This window comes from Oncorhynchus gorbuscha, linkage group LG26, assembly GCF_021184085.1.
Source record: "Oncorhynchus gorbuscha isolate QuinsamMale2020 ecotype Even-year linkage group LG26, OgorEven_v1.0, whole genome shotgun sequence".
NCBI classification, from domain to species: domain Eukaryota; kingdom Metazoa; phylum Chordata; class Actinopteri; order Salmoniformes; family Salmonidae; genus Oncorhynchus; species Oncorhynchus gorbuscha.
The window spans coordinates 25,202,791-25,222,872 of NC_060198.1; the positions used below are offsets into that span (position 1 = coordinate 25,202,791).

Genomic DNA, 20,082 nt, shown 5'->3' on the forward strand with positions numbered 1-20,082 from the left:
GGTTGTTTCTGTCTTGTGACCCCCCCCTCACTTCTACTCACTCTTTGGTTGGGGCCCGTGACCTATTAGGAACTGTTCCTCAACCCATCAATTGGTCCCAAGTCCTGACGCACCATTTTGGGGAAAAACTGGTGTAGAGATAGAATATCATCCACCGAGCCAGTGGCTTTTATCATCATTGTCACTTTTCATATCTTCACATATAAATAATGTCAAGCTGGTCTGAGAACATTTTCCCACGGAATAAACAAGTCATTAATCTTTCTGTGACAGTGTAAATTACTCATGGGAGAAAAGCAGAAAGGGATCTTTTGAACTTAAAGATTATGTGTTGTTGATAGTTAGAATTGTTTTTTGTCAGACATTACAGGCACTGGGTTAGCACACACACACAACCCGGGTGCCCACGAGTTTTAGGGGCCCCCAACTCCCCTCAAAATATAAAAAAATCTTAAAAATTGGGACAATTCTTGTCCAGCAAGGAAACACTTTATATATATATATATATATATATAGTTTAAAGAAATACATTTTAGGGAATTTTAAAAGGGAAAAGATTGGTTTTGGGAATTTTCAAAATACTTTCAATATTATTGATTTTCATGTCAGCTCTTTGCCTGGAAAGGCCCTCCAAAAAAAGTGTTTGAAATTGGCAATAATGTATATTAAATGAAAAATCATGTTATGTACACTGAACAAAAATATAAACGCAACATGCAACAATTTCAAAGATTTTACTGAGTTCCAGTTTATATACTGTAAGGAAATCAGTCAATTGAAATAAGTTCATTAGGCCATAATATATGGATTTCACAGGATTACTGATATGCACCTGTTGGTCACAGATACCTTCAAAAATATATTAAATAATATTTCTCTCAAAACTTAGATTCCTAAAAGTTTTGTCTGGAGATTTTGTTCACATTTCTCTAAAATCCTAAATTAATCAGGAATGAGCAGGGTCAGTTATACCATAAGGACCCCTTATTAATGTCCTCATTATACATGTTGTGCAACAAGACCATTCATGGTCTGTAAAGTTCTCTCCTTTTGATAGATTTAAACAAACAACATTGGAATCACCATGGTCACAACCATAAACTGTCAACACCATCTTCATTATAGATTAAAATGCAATATGAATTTTGGTTCAAATATGTTAGATTTTAGAGTCATAAAGCAACTGAAGAAAAAACACAATTTTACTGTGTATACCACTTGAATGAATAAGATAAAAGCAATTTTGCTCTCTGTAAAACAAATTCCGTCAGATTTTTGTCTAACATCAACTCTGATAGAATGGTTGTTTTATTGGGGATTTTAAAATTAATAATTTTCCATATTCCAGACTTTAATTTTCCATATTTGACAAATGTTTGTAAAAAATACAAATGTTGTCAACTCCATCAGTGGCTTGTCAACTCCTTCACTGACGGCTAACCCTCTTGCTTTTGTCAATATTCCAACTTTTTTGTTGTTGTTAATCAATGCTCTGCAACTTATGCTTAAACAATTGAAGTATTTGCTGTGCTAGATTTAAGGGATAATGATAGCTTTATAAATGTTATTTTATGTTCTGAATCTAGGAAAACATGCCAAAATGCAAACAGAAATTTGCCCTGGAGCATTTAATAGTGCTATATAACTTAAAATAAATGTGGAGATTTGTTTTACATATTTGAATAATCTAATGTTAGAATTAAATAGTCAAGGTCTTTAAACAGTTGTTGGACCATTGTAAAAATGAAATGACTTTCATTGTGTCTGATGGAGTTGAAATAAATCCAGTTAGTTGCAATTTATCAACAAAAAATATTGGTTGTTCATTTACATGGCTTGATACTTAATACTTTCATTATTATATTTATATTAAGACAAATATTTTAGATTGTCCCTTCTTTCGAGAATCCCCGAGCTCTAAAACAGCAACATTTTCTCTCAGCCTTATTGCAGAAAAGTGATGACGTTGGGCCAATTGTGCTCAGCCTCTGGAACTCCCAATCACGGCCGGTTGTGATACAGCCTGGAATTGTGCTCAGCCTCAAGCACTGAGATGCAGTGATAACCTTTCAACAATAAAGCTTTGAGCAATGCGTCTACGTTTTTGGCAGAAATATTTTTGGGGTGACTTTGGGTCAGTGTCCTAATAAAGAAAAAAGAGCATCATGTTTTATCAAATTTACCACTCCAAATGTGACTTTCGATGTTGCGTTATTTATATTTCACTTAACAGGTAAATGTATCCCACTGGTTCAACATAATTTCTACATTTTTTTTTTTTGTACACACTTTTCTCCCCAATGTTGATCTTGTCTCATTGCCACATGACTCGATCTTTGGGAGGCGAAGGTCAAGTCATGCGTCTGCCGAAACATGACCAGCCAAACCACGCTTCTCAACACCCACCCACTTAACCTGGAAGCCATCCGCACCAATGTGTCGGAGGAAACACTGTTCACCTGATGACAGAGGTCAGCCTGCAGGCACCCGGCCCGCCACAAGGAGTTGCTAGAGCACAATGAGCCAAGTAAAGCCCCCCCTGGCCAAACCCTCCCCTAACCCAGAGGATGCTGTGTGCCCCGCCTTATGGAACTCCCGATCACAGCCTGTTGTGATACAGCCCGGGATTGAACCCAGGTCTGTATTGACACCTCTAACACTTCAATGCAGTGCCTTAGACCGCTGTGCCACATGGGAGGCCCTCAATTCAACGTCATTTCATTGAAGTGTGTGCCCAATGGGTATTTTTCATTGTAGGCAACTTAATCCAGTTTACTGGTCCACTTCCCAAAAGCAAACTGGTTTTATAAGGGATTTTGTTTCCGTATTGACTTTTTTGACTGTGATCCGGCCTCCAGAACCATCCAATTTACATTTGAAAGACAGAAGGAAATATAATTACACCCTAGACATGCCCACAAGTGTTTTTTGTAGATCTGTAGGCCTATAGTGGACGGATTTTCATCATGCCTACAATTGCTTTCAATAGATAGAAATATGTAATATCTTTGCAGTTTGCACAGTTAAAAAAGCCCTTCATATCAGATCCTAAGTTGGAGTGGTGTTGACAGCAGTCATGGCTGCATTTGCCCAGGAGATGGCACCCTGGCAGGTGTGCCTTGCCAGTGGCACTAACCGACTCTCCCACGACCACAGAAGGGGACGCTGGAACAGCTTTTGCAGTGGTGCGGGAGGGTATGGAACCCGCATCTCAATGGAATATGCATCAAGTATCCCTTTGAACTCCCTGTGCATCAATGAGAGGGAGAATATGCAAGATCTGAACGATCGCCTCGCCTCCTACCTGGAAAAGGTCAATCAGATACCTTTTCACTTAATCTTTTTCTCAAATGCTCAGCTGAAATAATTTCCTCTAACAAATGTAGGGTTTTCGTTTTTTGCTTATGTTAGGAATATAATCATCGAGAAATGAACTGAAATCACCGGACAATATTCTGGTCAGATGCGATGGCCACCCGCTGCTTTTAAGTACACTCGGCCATCAGTTGCTCTGGTGTGATTCCTCTCTTAGCTAAAACAGTGAGAAGCCTACCTAGGATGTGTGTTGTATAAATGTGTGAGGCTCTATGTTGATTTGTGGGTGTCTGTGTGGCTCAGGTGCACACACTAGAGGCAGCCAACGCGCATCTTGAGCTACAGATCAAGGAACATCTGGAGAGTAGCTCCCTTGGTGACTGTAAAGACATGGGTGGACACTTGGGGATGACCGATAACCTTCAGAACCAGGTAGGCCTACTTGGGGACCTATCACTGAACACCTTACCCAGTTCACCTTCTCCTCATTTTCATTCTCCTCCTAAGCATAATCTTGTGACCAGGCTCATTCTCCAGTTCCTTTGTGACCAGTGACCTCTGATTTAGAAGTGGGATCCTATCCCATCCTTTCAGCAAACAGTAGTGGGAAGGAAGGAATGCAAATAGGCAAAGGAAGGAACCCAATGGGCACAAACGTCAATTCAACATCTAATTCCACGTTGGTTCAATGTAATTTCATTGAAATGACGCTGATTCAACCAGTGTGTGCCCAGTGGGAAGGACGGTGTCACAGAGTTGTGGGATAAAGCCAACATCTCATGTGGTAAAACATTTAAAAAGACAAAGGACTTGGCATAGTCCTTTTATGTCAGGTTTTGACTTGAGTGCATGTGCTCTTAAATTAAAATGTCAGATTACTCATTTCATTGGAACAGTTTAACTGCATCACTGATTTGCAATGGCAAAGATTGATAGTAAACATGTTCATGAAAGGTATTATCTTCTGCCTATCTGTGTTTACTCCCATAGATTTCTGACTGGTACACAATCCATGCCCAACTCAGGCTGCAGGTCGTCAATGCTCAAATGGAAGTCTATGACTATAAATACAAGTTAGTTTGTTTATAGTAAATGTGTATGTGTGTGGATCCACTGTGTCCTGAAAGTCCACCATGAAGTATTGCGCAAACAAGGGCATGAATTTTGGTTACAAGTGAATTGCATTATTTTTCTTGCTCATGTAATCGTTGAATGGTCACACGTGTATGGACAAGAATGAAATTCACATAGACACACTGAGGCACCTGCAGAGTGTTCAGCATGAGTTAATCTATAGGAAAGGACAACCAAGAGGAGGTGGTGTTCCTTATACTGTTTCAATGACATTTTATATATTGTATGGTTCCATAGGTCTAGTACCATTACAGCACATACTGTTTGCATTGCTTTTCTATTGTCAATGTTGTTTGAGAGTTTTTGGAAACAACAATGACGTCCACGTTTGTAATTCCTGTGTCTGTATAGGAAGTGCAGGGTGTGATGGCCCAGATCTCTGGGTTGGATGGACTGTGCTCACTCAGTGGACCTGAATGATAAACTGAGTCGCCTAAGGGAGCAGTGTGCGGCGATGGTCCTGAAGAATAAAACAGAGGCTGAGAGATCGTTTCAGAGCAAGGTGGGCCACTGTCAACACAAACACTGAGTCCTGAAGATGTTAGAGATACAAAATATATGATCATATATTCTCCATGTTTGTTTTGACCCCTCAGGTGGACAGTATGAAGACCCAAGTGACCATCTGTTCCAATGGGTCCGAGGTCAGGTAGACAGAGATAGATGACCTAATGAGAATTGTCCAGAACCTAACTCTGGAGTTGCAGCTACTGGAGACCCAGGTTATAAACCACATACGCATATCATGTTTTACACAATGAAGTTTGCAGTCTTTGTTGTTGCACTGAAACAGAATCACAGATTTACAGGTTTAAAAGGGCTGCTCTTTCACTTTACTCACTCACTTACAGAATCTGTCAATGGAGAGGGACGAGATGGAAGTGAACGAGAAATACAGTGTTCACCTCAATCGGCTTCAGCAGCACTTAGACAGCCTGGAGGTGGAGGAGCTGCTGCAGCTATGTACAGCCACAGAGCAGCAGGCGGTCCCAGTACCAGATGCTACTGGACATCAATATCAGGCTGGAGCGGGTGATTTCTGAGTACAGGAGGCTTCTGGATGGAAGGGGAGCCAGGTAAGGCCAAGAAAATGGTTGTCACCAGTGATTACCCAAGAAAAGGGAGAAACAGGTGATTTGACAGAAGCTAAATTGATATCTGAGGTCTGACTGATACGTTTGTCTTCAGCAGGAAATCAAGCGCTAGTGTCACGTCTCACTGTGCAATGAGCAATGGAACTACCTTCCAACACATCTTCATGCCAATTCAGAGTTCCTCCATTAGCGTACCAAGAGCAAGTGTGCCAAGTATTAGTGAGACCTCAAGAGAGACCTCAAGCAGTTTGGAAAATGGAGGACAAGTGGTAGGTGCAGCCATTGGGGGCACAGGTTACCCGTGTGCAGAGAGTATCTCTGTACAACGCCTTTGATAAAAGAGAAGAGTACAGTGTACACAAACTACTAATCAGGTTAGCACTGTGAAAGAAGACTAAAGCAAGAGTTTAGAAAGTGGGCACCAAGTTGAATATTCAGAGAGTTGCGCCAACACCAGCTCTGCACAACATGGAGCTAGCGCTAACACCAGCTCTGCACAACATGGAGCTAGCGCTAACACCAGCTCTGCACAACATGGAGCTAGCACTAACACCAGCTCTGCACAACATGGAGCTCACGTTGTGAGCAGCGTTGAGGGTAAAACCACCACTGTCAGTAGAGTCAGACCACTTGATAAAATCAGTGTGATTATTTCAACAGCTCAGATTAGCGAAGATGCATCTCAGATGAAAGACACAGAAGTTGTTCAGATCACTAGTAGCGATGTTGATGTTACCAATGTTAACTGTGGAGGACCGACTGTTAGCAAGGTGAATTAAGAAGAGATAAGAATTGCCAATGACACAGTACAAGTAGCAGTGAGGAGGCTGAGGTGGTAGTTACTAATAGCATAGTAAGCGAGGCTAAGGAAACTGTGATCCAGGTGAAGAAATTGGAAGGTCCAGTTCCAATCAGCAGTGCAAAACATGGGGGTCTGATCACCAATGATCACTTGCAGCGCTGCAAGTGACAATACGATCAGCAGTGCCACAGGTGTAGCTGTAAAAGTGCCAGCTAGCACAGTGGAGAGTGCAGCGGAGATCACCAGTGATGTCAGAAGTGGAAGCATGATAAATACTGGAGGTATGACTAGTGTAGGCAGTGGTGGTTTGATCAGCAGGACAGGAAGTGGGCACATGATAACTAGTGCAGGAAGTGGACACATGATAACCAGTGTAGAAAGTGGACATACGATAACTAGTGCAGGAAGTGGACATACGATAACTAGTGCAGGAAGTGGACACATGATAACTAGTGCAGGAAGTGGACACATGATAACTAGTGCAGGAAGTGGAGGTAGACCAAGTAGCACAGGAAGTGGAGAATGGATGGTTTATGGTAGAAGTACAGGAAGACTCAGTGGTCCAGGTAGCGGAAGCAGACTCTGGTCTAGGTAGCGGAGTCAGACTCAGTGGTCCAGGTAGTGGAGTCAGACTCAGTGGTCCAGGTAGTGGAGTCAGACTCAGTGGTCCAGGTAGTGGAGTCAGACTCAGTGGTCCAGGTAGTGGAGTCAGACTCAGTGGTCCAGGTAGTGGAGTCAGACTCAGTGGTCCAGGTAGTGGAGTCAGACTCAGTGGTCCAGGTAGTGGAGTCAGACTCAGTGGTCCAGGTAGTGGAGTCAGACTCAGTGGTCCAGATAGTGGAGGCAGACTCAGTGGTCCATATAGTGGAGGCAAACTCAGTGGTCCAGATAGTGGAGGTAGACTCAGTGGTCCAGGTAACGGAGGTAGACTCAGTGTTCCAGGTAACAGAGGCAGACTCAGTAGTGCAGGTAGCGGAGGCAGACTCAGTAGTGCAGGTAGCGGAGGCAGACTCAGTAGTGCAGGTAGCGGAGGCAGACTCAGTAGTGCAGGTAGCGGAGACAGACTCAGTGGTCCAGGTAGCAGAGACAGACTCAGTGGTCCAGGTATTGGAGACAGACTCAGTGGTCCAGGTATTGGAGACAGACTCAGTAGTCTGGGTAGAGGAGACAGACTCAGTGGTCCAGGTAGTGGAGTCAGACTCAGTGGTCCAGGTATTGGAGACAGACTCAGTGGTCCAGATAAGTGGTAACAGCGGTGGAGATCGAATTAAATGTAATAGTATCGGCAATGGAGTCTGGACCCATGTCAATTCCGAAAACGTCTCTCAGTTTAACAGAAAAGCGAGCAATGAGAGGACTGGTAGACTTAGCAGTGCAGGAAGTGGAGAATGGAAGGTTTATAGTGGAAATAATGGACAGATCAGGAAGTGGGGGAAGAATCAGCAGTGCTGGAAGTGGACACTATCAGTAGTGCTGGAAATGGAGGTCAACTAAGTAGTAGAAGCACAGGAAGTGGTGGTAGACTAAGTAGTGCAGGTAGTGGACATATGATCTGCAGTGCTGCAGGAAGTAGAGGTAGACTGAGTAGCAGTAGCACAGGAAGTGGAGGTAGTGGACATATGATCAGTAGTGCAGGTACTAGTGGACAGAGAATTAGTAGTAACAGAGGGTGGTGTCAGGGTCAGCAGTGGGGGTAGTCGAGTGATTACCAGCAGTGGTGGTCCAGCCAGCAGCCCCAGCAGAGTGACCATCAGGAACACAGGAAGCGGAGGAAGTGGAGGCAGAGAGCAGATCGGCGTCTGTAAAATGGCCGCCCTCTCCATATCAGCTGCCGTGAAAGAAGGAGGTCTGTCGGGAATCCTACACAAAACAGGTGTCAGGTGAGAACCGCATTCCATCAACTGAGCATTAATACCTTTAAATGACCAGTATCACAATGCACCGTCATGCTAGAAAACATGTTTTCACTGGATCTCAGCCTTTCATCATTGCTGTGAGTAAGAAATGCACAGAGGTTTCTGTTTGAACAGTAATCTATAAAGTTCTGAAATATACTCTGAAATCGTTATAGGGATGCCATTTTATCTTATTGGATTCAGTTTCCTTGTAAAGCGCTTACACTTACATTTATCCAGAAGATGGCAGTATATGCATTTAGGTGATCAGTTGTGGAGCGGGACAGCTAGTCTTCTCATTTAATACATTTACGCAAGTTAGTATAACTTTTAGATTTTATTAGTAGTTTGTAATCAATGTATCAAAGCTTAGATAAAGCTTCTGATGACTTATTACCTGATATTGTTTTTAATTATGAAATATTTTTGCTTCAATTACTTCACACTTGTTCTGAAATATTATTCTCATCTTATTTCATTTTATTGTGCTACATTTCAAATGTGTATTAGAAAGTGTGCTTATAATAAAGTGTTACTTTCTTCAAACATGAAACAAACTGGCTTTGGGTGTGTTCGTAAATTCACTCTGGCTATCTACTCCAATTTCTCTCGTCTAAGTGTAAGCCTCAGCAAAAAAAATACATAATTAAATTGTTTCCAGCAGCACAGTCACAGTCACCAACACTACAGATAACATGAAAACAGCCTAACTAGCTCTGCTACGGTGAGTAAAATGGTCAGAGTGAAGTGTTCTCTCATTTGTGTCTGGAAGTAGCTAGCAAGTTAGCCAACTTTAGCCAGTTAGCTTGAGTGCTTGACTGCAGCTGTGAGGTCAGAACGCTCTGATCAACTCTACTCTGTCAGTGTCCAGCTGTGTAGCAAAAAACCTAAACTTGCACCCCTTGGAGTCACGAGGATCGAGGTGGGGAAACGCTGCCATAACCCCACTGCCACCATGGGGAACTCTGTTCACAACGTTTAAATCAGCAAATCACTCGCCCACACAATGCCATAGACACTGTCTGCCATCTGCCCAGTAGTTGAAACCGGGATTCATTCATGAAGAGCACACTTCTCCAGTGTGCCAGTGGCATTTGCCCACTGAAGTCAGTTACGACTCTGAACTGCAGTAAGGTCAAGACCCTGGTAAGGATGACAAGCACGTAGATGAGCTTCCCTAAGACAGTTTCTGACAGTTTGTGCAAACCCACAGTTTCATCAGCTGTCCTGGTCTCAGACGATAACACAGGTGAAGAAGCCGGATGTGGAGGTCCTGGGTTGGCGTGGTTACATGTGGTCTGTGGTTGTGAGGCTGGTTGGACATACTGCCAAATTCTCTAAAACAACGTTGGAGGCGGATTATGATAGATAAATTAATATTAAATTCTCTGGCAACAGCTCTGGTGGACATTCCTGCAGTCAGCATGCCAATTGCGTGCTCCCTTGAAACTTGATACATTTGTGTTATGGTTTTGTGTGACAAAACCGCACATTTTAAAGCTGCATTTTATTGTCCCCAGCACAAGGTGCACCTGTCTAATGATTATGCTGTTTAATCAACTTCTTGATATGCCACACCTGTCAGGTGGATTGATTATCTTGACAAAGGAGTAATGCTCATTAACAGGGATGTAAACAAATTTGTGCAAAACATTTGAGAGAAAAAAGCTCTTTATGCGTATTGAAAATGTCTGGGATGTTTTATTTCAGCTAATGAAACATGGGACCAACACTTTACATGTTGCATTTATATTTTTGTTCAATGTTTTAAAATATATTTTTAAAATTTGCTTGGGAGGAAGTGTTGGCTGTGCATTTGGCCAATGACAGGCATTCCACATTTAATCCCACCCACATGTGAAAATCAAAATTTCATATTTTAAGGGGGTTTATATACAAAAACGAGAACTGAAAAATGGCTTGATTTTTGTTTTCCTGTTTTTGTCCAACAATTTTAAAAAATTTATTTAAAAAACGGGCTGTTTTCTCATTCTATCGTATGCTGATACTTCCACCTTCAAGATAATAACTGAATTCTGCACGTGTAGACAGATCGATTTTTTTTAAAGGTTGGATACAGTTGAAGTCGGAAGTTTACATACACTTAGGTTGGAGTCATTAAAACTCGTTTTTCAACCACTCCACACATTTCTTGTTAACAAACTATAGTTTTGGCAAGTTGGTTAGGACATCTACTTTGTGCATGACACAAGTCATATTTCCAACAATTGTTTACAGACAGATTATTTCACTTACAATTCACTGTATCACAGCTGTGCCTTTAGACAGCTTGGAAAATCCCAGAAAATTATGTCATGGCTTTAGGAGCTCCTGATAGCTAATTGACATCATTTGAGACAATTTGAGGTGTACCTGTGGATGTATTTCAATGGCTACCTTCAAACTCAGTGCCTCTTTGCTTGACATCATGGGAAAATCAAAAGAAATCAGCCAAGACCTCAAAAAACAAATTGTAGACCTCCACAAGTCTGGTTTCTCCTTGGGAGCAATTTTCAAACACCAGAAGGTACCACAACCATCTGTACAAACAATAGTATGCAAGTATAAACACCATGGGACCACGCAGCAGTCATACTGCTCAGGAAGGAGACACATTCTGTCTCCTAGAGATGAACATACTTTCGTGCAAAAAGTGCAAATCAATCCCAGAACAACAACAAAGGACCTTGTGAAGATGCTGGAGGAAACAGGTACAAAAGTATCTATATCCACAGTTAAACAAATCCTATGTCTACATAACCTGAAAGGCCACTCAGCAAGGAAGAAGCCACTGCTCCAAAACCGACATAAAAAAGACAGACTACGGTTTGCAACTGCACACGGGGACAAAGATCGTACTTTTTGGAGAAATGTCCTCTGGTCTGATGAAACAAAAATAGAACTGTTTGGCCATAACGACCATCGTTATGTTTGGAGGGAAAAGGGGGAGGCTTGCAAGCCGAAAAACACAATCCCATCCGTGAAACACGGTGGTGGCAGCATCATGTTGTGGGGTTGCTTTGCTGCAAGAGGGACTGGTGCACTTCACAAAATAGATGGCATCATGAGGCGGGAAAATTATGTGGATAAATTGAAGCAATATCTCAAGACAGTCAGAAAGTTAAAGCTTGGATGCAAATGGGTCTTCCAAATGGACAATGACCCCAAGCATACTTCCAAAGGCCTACAAACCTGACTCAGTTACACCATCTCTGTCAGGAGGAATGGGACAAAATTCACCCAGCTTTTTATGGGAAGCTTGTGGAAGGCTACCCGAAATGTTTGACCCAAGTTAAACAATTTAAAGGCAATTCTACCAAATACTAATTGAGTGTATATAAACCTCTGACCCACTGGTAATGTGATAAAATCTTAAATAAATAATTCTCTAATTCTCTCTACTATTATTCTGACATTTCACATTCTTAAAATAAAGTGGTGAACCTAACTGAACTAAAACAGGGATTTTTTTACTTGGATTAAATGTCAGGAATGTCAGGAGCTGTATGTAAACTTCCGACTTCAACCCATTTTTTTTTTTTTACAATAATGCTAAAATCAATCACTAATTTAGACAAACATACGGCAGACAAATAACCTCTGTTTGCATATATGATCAATATGATAAAATAGCTTACATTAAAAAAGTTAGAACTAAGAACCTTGTTGATGCATTGATGTTACAAAGGTATGAGAATGAGCTGGCTATGAGGCAGACTAACGTGTGCGCTGGGAGTCGGGTAGCAAGTTCATGGAGCGCATAATTTAATAAACAAATGAACAAAACAAGAAACACGAACAGCGCACAGACAGGAAACTGAAACAGAAACAATGACACGTGGGGAAGGAACCAAAGGGAGTGACATATATAGGGCAGGTAATCAAGGAGGTGATGGAGTCTAGGTGAGTCTGATGATGCACAGGTGCGTGTAACGATGGTGACAGGTGTGTGCCATACCGAGCAGCCTGGTGACCTAGAGGCCGGAGTGGGAGCACACGTGATAGTACCCCATCCCCGACAAGTGGCTCCAGCCGCAGGACGCCGACCAAAATGACGATCCCGGGGATCAGGAGTGGACCGGTCACCTCTGCTGAGTCGTGGGAACATGGCGACTTAGAGCACTGGAGAGAGAGCATACGTGACACAGACTGTGGAGGCCAACGTCAATGGGTTGAGGAGGGTGCTGGACGAGCTGACCATGGCCAGATCTGACCTGGAAATGCAGATGAACCACGAGGAGGTGGGTTTGCTAAAGACCTCAAACAGAGGCTATGGGGTGAACAGTGTTATGATTCAACATTACTCTACTTTGTAATGATGAGGCACAGGATTGAATATTGACCAGATATATGTTAAAGCTTTGTTCCCAGGACCTCTTGGCCATGCATAATCAGATGAGCGGCCAAATCAACGTGGAGGTGAACCCTTCACCACAGGAGGACCTCACCAAAGTCATGGCTGAAATCCGCGACCACTACGAGGCCGTCGCTAACAAGAACTGTAAAGATCTGGAGGGCTGGTTCAATGCCAAGGTAATACTGCAACCTTTCTTTTTGGCCAATGACATGTTTATGTTTTCCAGTTATAGTCTTCAGTGAATGTAATCAGTAATGAACCGTACGGTATGCTGTCTTTCATTCACAGTCAGAAGAAATCAACAATGTCGTGGCAGGCAGACAGCACAGAGACCCTCCAATCATCCAGATCTGAAATCACTGAAGTTAAGCGCACACAGTAAAGTCTGGAAAATCAAACTCCAATCCCAACTCAGCATGGTGAGATAAACAAAAAATACAAAGTTGAAAAATGGTATACCTCTGCACTTACATTCAGTCATCTATAAAATTATTTCTTTCTTTTTCCTTCCTTATTCCTGTCAGAAAGCATCCCTGGCTGACACACAGAGCCAATATGCCAATATGATGGCCGGCTACCAGAGGCAGGTGACCAGCCTGGAGCTTGGTCATCTTCATGCTGACCTGGACCGCCAGGGCCAACAGTACAGAATGCTACTGGACATCAACACCAGGCTGGAGATGGAGATCGCTGAGTACAGGAGGCTGCTGGATAGTTTTCCAGGTGAGCCTGGATCTTTACATAAATCCTTGAAAAAACATTGGTCTTGAAATGTGAGTGCCAAAAGTAATTAAGCAAAAGTAAGCCTTTCTAACAATATTGTCTCTGCCTCTACGGTCCATCAACCACCACCACCACTAATACCTTTTTGCAGAAGGTGGTGACCTATGTGCAGGAGATTGTTGACTGCGTGGTGGTCAGCACCAACTGCAAGAGACCGTGTATGAAGATAAATCTTGAATTGGGAGCCACACAGAACAGAACACAAGTCATCTGATGCCTGCCGTCAACCTAGCTCAGAGCGATTAAGAAATAAAAGTGTTCCGAGGTGATGAAACAACATTCTTGTCTTTTGCGGGTTTTTTTGTACATCAAAACTGCTTACAAAAAGTAGTGAAAACTTTGACAGCTGTGGTTGCCACCGATATGGTCAGTAACGATTCTAAACCTTCACAAACACCACGTTTTTTCCCCTTTGTAAATGTGTACATTTTTTTACAATTATTTTTAATTCAACCTTTTATTTAACTAGGCAAGTCAGTTAAAAGAACACATTCTTATTTACAATGACGGCCTAGGAACAGTGGGTTAAACTGCCTTGTTCAGGGGCAGAACAACCGATTTCTACCTTGTCAGCTTTGGGATTCGATTAATTAATTTACTGTTTTTAAATGCCCAGTGTAGTCAAATTAGTTGTTCTAGTGTTTAATATATTTCTACACTATGAGTTTGGAATAATGTTAAATTGTGAAAATAACTATAATGCCCTTTTAGTGTAAGAACTGATTGAAAAGACCGCCTGAAATTTCAACCTGTTTTAGTGGGAAGGAGTTTTGGCCTGCCTGGTGACATCACTAATAATTAGATATTAGATGAATAAGAACGAGTTCCAAATCTCTCTGCCAATATCAGCTAGTTTTCAGGTTTCCCCTCAACACTAAGACCACTCCCAGACAGTCTAGCATATTTTTTATTTTGGACACTTTTAATTGAAAACAATCACAGTAAGGTACTTAATTGTTAACCAGAAATTCATTGATATTCATATAAAAAAAATATTTAAAAAAATTATTTAACCTTTATTTAACCAGTTAGGCTAGTTGAGAACAAATTCTCATTTGGAACTGCGACCTGGCCAAGATAAAGCATAGCAGTGTGAACAGACAACAACACAGAGTTACACATGGAGTAAACAATTAACAAGTCAATAACACATTAGGAAAAAAAGAGAGAGTCTATATACATTGTGTGCAAAAGGTATGAGGAGGTAGGCGAATAATTACAATTTTGCAGATTAACACTGGAGTGATAAATGATCAGATGGTCATGTACAGGTAGAGATATTGGTGTGCAAAAGAGCAGAAAAGTAAATAAATATAAACGGTATGGGGAAGAGGTAGGTAAAATTGGGTGGGCTATTTACCGATAGACTATGTACAGCTGCAGCGATCGGTTAGCTGCTCAGATAGCAGATGTTTGAAGTTGGTGAGGGAGATAAGTCTCCAACTTCAGTGATTTTTGCAATTTGTTCCAGTCACAGGCAGCAGAGAACTGGAACGAAAGGCGGCCAAATGAGCTGTTGGCTTTAGGGATGATCAGTAAGATACACCTGCTGGAGCGCGTGCTACGCGTGGGTGTTGACATCGTGACCAGTGAACTGAGATAAGGTGGAGCTTTATCTAGCATGGACTTGTAGATGACCTGGAGCCAGTGGGTTTGGCGACGAATATGTAGCGAGGGCCAGCCGACGAGAGCATACATGTCGAAGTGGTGGGTGGTATAAGGTGCTTTAGTAACAAAACGGATGGCACGGTGATAAACTGCATCCAGTTTGCTGAGTAGAGTATTGGAAGCTATTTTGTAGATGACATCGCCGAAGTCGAGGATCGGTAGGACAGTCAGTTTTACTAGGGTAAGTTTGGCGGCGTGAGTGAAGGAGGCTTTGTTGCGGAATAGAAAGCCGACTCTAGATTTGATTTTAGATTGGAGATGTTTGATATGAGTCTGGAAGGAGAGTTTACAGTCTCGCCAGACACCTAGGTACCTATAGATGTCCACATATTCTAGGTCGGAACCATCCAGGGTGGTGATGCTAGTCGGGCGTGCGGGTGCAGGCAGCGAACGGTTGAAAAGCATGCATTTGGTTTTACTAGCGTTTAAGAGCAGTTGGAGGCCACGGAAGGAGTGTTGTATGACATTGAAGCTCATTTGGAGGTTAGATAACACAGTGTCCAAGGACGGGCCGGAAGTATACAGAATGGTGTCGTCTGCGTAGAGGTGGATCAGGGAATTGCCCGCAGCAAGAGCAACATCATTGATATATACAGAGAAAAGAGTCGGCCCGAGAATTGAACCCTGTGGCATCCCCATAGAGACTGCCAGAGGACCGGACAGCATGCCCTCCGATTTGACACATTGAAATCTGTCTGCAAAGTAGTTGGTGAACCAGGCAAGGCAGTCATCAGAAAAACCGAGGCTACTGAGTCTGCCGATAAGAATATGGATAATATTAGAAAGAGAGGGTCCAGTTTGTCTAGCCCAGCTGATTTGTAGGGATCCAGAGAAATGAAGGAGAAGCGGGGAGGGGGGGGGGCAAGTTGCTGCATGGTTGGTCAGGATGATATCTATGAGGGTGCCCATGGTTACGGATTTAGGGTTGTACCTGGTAGGTTCCTTGATGATTTTGTCACGCCCTGGCCATAGAGAGGTTTTTATTCTCTATTTTGGTTAGGCCATTGTGTGACTAGGGTGGGCTTTCTAGTTTCTTTATTTTTATGTTTTGTATATTTCCTTGTTTTGGCCGGGTATGGTTCTCAATCAGGGACAGCTGTCTATCGTTGTCTCTGATTGGGAACAATACTTACGTAGCCTTTTCTCACCTGTGTTTTGTGGGTAGTTATTTTCTGTTTTGTGTTTCTGCACCTGACAGAACTGTTCGTTGTCGTTTTGTTCAAGTGTTTTGAAAATAAATCATGAACACTTACAACGCTGTGCTTTGGTCCACTCTTTCTTCATCAGACGAGCGTGACAGATTTGTGTGAGATTGAGGGCATCTAGCTTAGATGGTAGGATGGCCGGGGTGTTAAGCATCTTCCAGTTTAGTTTGCCAACAGTACGAACTCTGAAGATAGATGTGGGGGGCACAGCTGAGGGCTAAGGGGGTCTATAACAAGCGGTAAAGGTGAGAGACTTGTTTCTGGAAAGGTGGATTTTTAAAAGTAGAAGCTCTAATTGTTTGGGCACAGACCTGGATAGAATGACAGAACTTTGCAGGCTATCTCTGCAGTAGATTGCAACTCCGCCCCCTTTGGCAGTTCTATCTTGTCAGAAAATTTTATAGTTAGGGATGGAAATTTCAAGATATTTGGTGGCCTTCCTAAGCCAAGATTCAGACACGGCTAGGACATCCGGGTTGGCAGAGTGTGCTAAAGCAGTGAATAAAACAAACTTAGGGAGGAGGCTTCTAATGTTAACATGCATGAAACCAATGCTTTTACGGTTACAGAAGTCAACAAATGAGAGCACCTGGGGACACGCAGGGCCTGGGTTAACCTCCACATCACCAGAGGAACAGAGCAGGAGTAGGATAAGAGTAGGGCTAAAGGCAACAAGAAAAACTGCTCATCTTGTGTGTGTATTTATTTTGGGCAACATACATATCCGATTTCCTCGAACTTAGGTTTGTCTGTCCATAACACTTTTTTTCCAATCTTCCTCTGTCTATTGTTCTTTTGCCCATCTTAATCTTTTCTTTTTAATTGGCCAGTCTGAGATTTGGCTTCTTCTTTGCAACACTGCCTAGATGGCCAGCATCCCTGAGTCGCCTCTTCACTGTTGACGTTGAGACTGTTGTTTTGCGGGTATTATTTAATTAAGCTGCCAGTTGAGGACTTGTGAGGTGTCTGTTTTTCAAACTAGACACTAATGTACTTGTCCTCTTGCTCAGTTGGGGCACTGGGGCCTCTCACTCCTCTTTCTATTTTGGGTAGAGCCAGTTTGCGCTGTTCTGTGAAGGGAGTAGTACACAGCTTTGTATGAGATCTTCAGTTTCTTGGCAATTTCTCGCATGGAATAGCAGGACAAGAATATACTGATGAGTTTCAGAAGAAAGTTCTTTGTTTCTGTTCTTTTTGAGCCTGTAATCGAAACCACAAATGCTAATGCTCAAGATATTCAACTAGTCTGAAGAAGGCCAGTTTTGTTGCTTCTATATTCAGAACAACAGTTTTCAGCTGTGCTAACATAAATGCAGAAGGGTTTTCTAATGATCAATTAGCCTTTTAAAATGATAAACTTGGATTAGCTAACACAACATGCCATTGGAACACAGGAGTGATGGTTGCTTCCAATGGGTCTCTCTACGCTTATGTAGATATTCCATAAAAAATTTGCAGTTTCCAGCTACAATAGTCATTTACAACATTAACAATGTCTACACTGTATTTCTGATCAATTTGATGTTATTTTACTGGACAAAAAATGTGCATTTCTTTCAAAAACAAGGACCCCAAATTTTTCAAATTATAATATTTTGTGAATTACGCCATAAACCAAAAATGTATTTCTATGAAATCTCTTTTCAATGAAGAGATACATTTTCTGTCTGCAAAAACAGCACTGACATTACCACATTAAAATATTCATAATACTAGCATAGGGATTGATGTTAATAGAAACTACTAATTTTACAATGTCCATAAGAAATTGTTGATTGTTTGGAGGTCAACCGACAGCAATTATATTTTGGAGAGGGTTACAGTAGATTAGTCAAGAACATTCTAACTTGATAGTCTAGTATGCAAAATCGGCAACCTTGGTGACATTCCGTATTTCAGTTACAAGGAAATCTCTCACTGTAATTGGTGATCCCTCCCACTCTCTAACATTCTCAGTTTGAAAGGCTTCCCTGTGGCCAACACTTTAGTATGCTCATGGTCAGGAGAAAAACTGTGAAAAACTTTGTTATCATAGTTGTTGTTTAAGTTTGATGTATCAATCTATTTCTCTACTACAATCTTGAATTTTCAGTCTTTCTTCAACATGCTATTTGGTAAATATCCAGTTGTGTAAAAATACTTCAGTAAAGATACTTTGAAGTACCACTTAAGTAGTTTTTGGGGGTATCAGTACCTCACTTTAATACTTATATTTTTATAAACTTTTACTGTCACTCCACTACATCCCTAAGGAAAATCATGTACTTGTTACACCATACATTTTCCCTGACACCCAAAAGTACTTAGCAGGACAGGAAAATTGCCCAATTCACACACATATCAATAGAACATTCCTGGTCATCCCTACTGCCTCTGATTTGGCGGACTCACTAAACACAAATGATTTGTTTGTAAATTATGTCTGAGTGTGTCCCTGGCTAACCGTAAAAAACAACAGGAAAATTGTGCCATCTGATTGCTTAATATAAGGAATTTTAAATGACTTATACTTTTCCTTTTGATTCTTAAGTATATTTTTGCAATTACATTTACTTTTGATACTTAAGTGTATTTAAAACCAAATACTTTTAGACTTTTATTCAAGTAGTATTTTACTGGGTGACTCACTTTTACTTGAGTCATTTTCTATTAAGTTATCTTTACTTTTACTCAAGTATGATCATTGGGTACTTTTTAGACCACTGTAAATATCATTTATTGAACATCTTGACCACTGCCTGTCACCAAGGGAGTACCCCAAGGCTCATTCCTTGGCCCCACGCTCTTTTCAATTTACATCAACAACATATCTCAGGCAGTAGGAAGCTCTCTCATCCATTTATATGCAGATGATACAGTCTTATACTCAGCTGGCCCCTCCCAGGATTTTGTGTTAAATGCTCTACAACAAAGCTTTCTTAGTGTCCAACAAGCTTTCTCTACCCTTAACCTTGTTCTGTACACCTCCAAAATACAAAGGTCATGTGGTTTGGTAAGAAGAATGCCCCTCTTTCCACCGGTGTTATTACTACCTCTGAGGGTTTAGAGCTTGAGTACTTGGGAGTATGGCTAGACCGTGCACTGTCCTTCTCTCAGCACATATCAAAGCTGCAGGCTAAAGTTAAATCTAGACTTGGTTTCCTCTATCGTAATCGCTCCTATTTCACCCCAGCTGCCAAACTAACTCCGATTCAGATGACCATCCTACCCATGCTAGATTACGGAGACATAATTTATAGATTGGCAGGTAAGGGTGCTCTCGATCAGCTATATGTTCTTTACCATTCGGCCATCAGATTTGCCACCAATGCTCCTTATAGGACACATCACTGCACTCTATACTTCTCTGTAAACTGGTCATCTCTGTATACCCATCGCAAGACCCACTGGTTGATGCCTCACTCCCTCTATCTGAGATATCTACTGCAGCCCTCATCCTCCACATACAACACCCGTTTCTTCCAGTCACATTCTGTTAAAGGTCCCCAAAGCACACACATCCCTCGGACGCTCCTCTATCTATAGTGTCTGCTCTTAAAATAACAGATCCAGCCAGGCATTACTGTACAACATTTTAGTGAGCAAGTAATACATCATAATCTATGTATTTAAATCTAAATCACTTGAACAAATCTAGGACCACTTTCTGAACCATGATGATGACTTAGAGACCTCAACCCGTTTCATTGTCCTTCTTCAGGAGCTGTTGTCCATGCGTGCCCAGATGAGCGGCCAAGTCCATGTGGAGGTTGACGCTGCATCACAGGAAGACCTCAGCAAAGTCATGGCTGAGATTGGTGAACATTATGAGACTGTCGCTGCCCAGAAC

At 41.9% G+C, this 20,082-nt stretch overlaps 1 protein-coding gene and 1 long non-coding RNA gene across 3 annotated transcripts; both read left to right on the plus strand.

The window, feature by feature from the left end:
• Positions 1-3,076: 3,076 nt before the first annotated feature.
• LOC124015341 (keratin, type I cytoskeletal 13-like) lies at positions 3,077-13,594 on the plus strand. The gene is given in 10 exon segments (XM_046330525.1): positions 3,077-3,313; positions 3,619-3,747; positions 4,306-4,388; positions 11,929-11,962; positions 12,389-12,481; positions 12,612-12,773; positions 12,890-12,988; positions 12,990-13,016; positions 13,122-13,308; positions 13,431-13,594. Coding segments are annotated over 10 exon segments (1,215 nt in total).
• LOC124015132 lies at positions 4,703-8,724 on the plus strand. Of its 2 annotated transcripts, none has more exons than XR_006835100.1 (4): positions 4,703-4,951; positions 5,046-5,171; positions 5,301-5,525; positions 5,638-8,724. It is a non-coding gene; the product is annotated as an uncharacterized LOC124015132 (long non-coding RNA). The 2 variants fall into 2 exon arrangements; XR_006835101.1 differs by having other exon boundaries at positions 5,641-8,724.
• Positions 13,595-20,082: the final 6,488 nt, after the last annotated feature.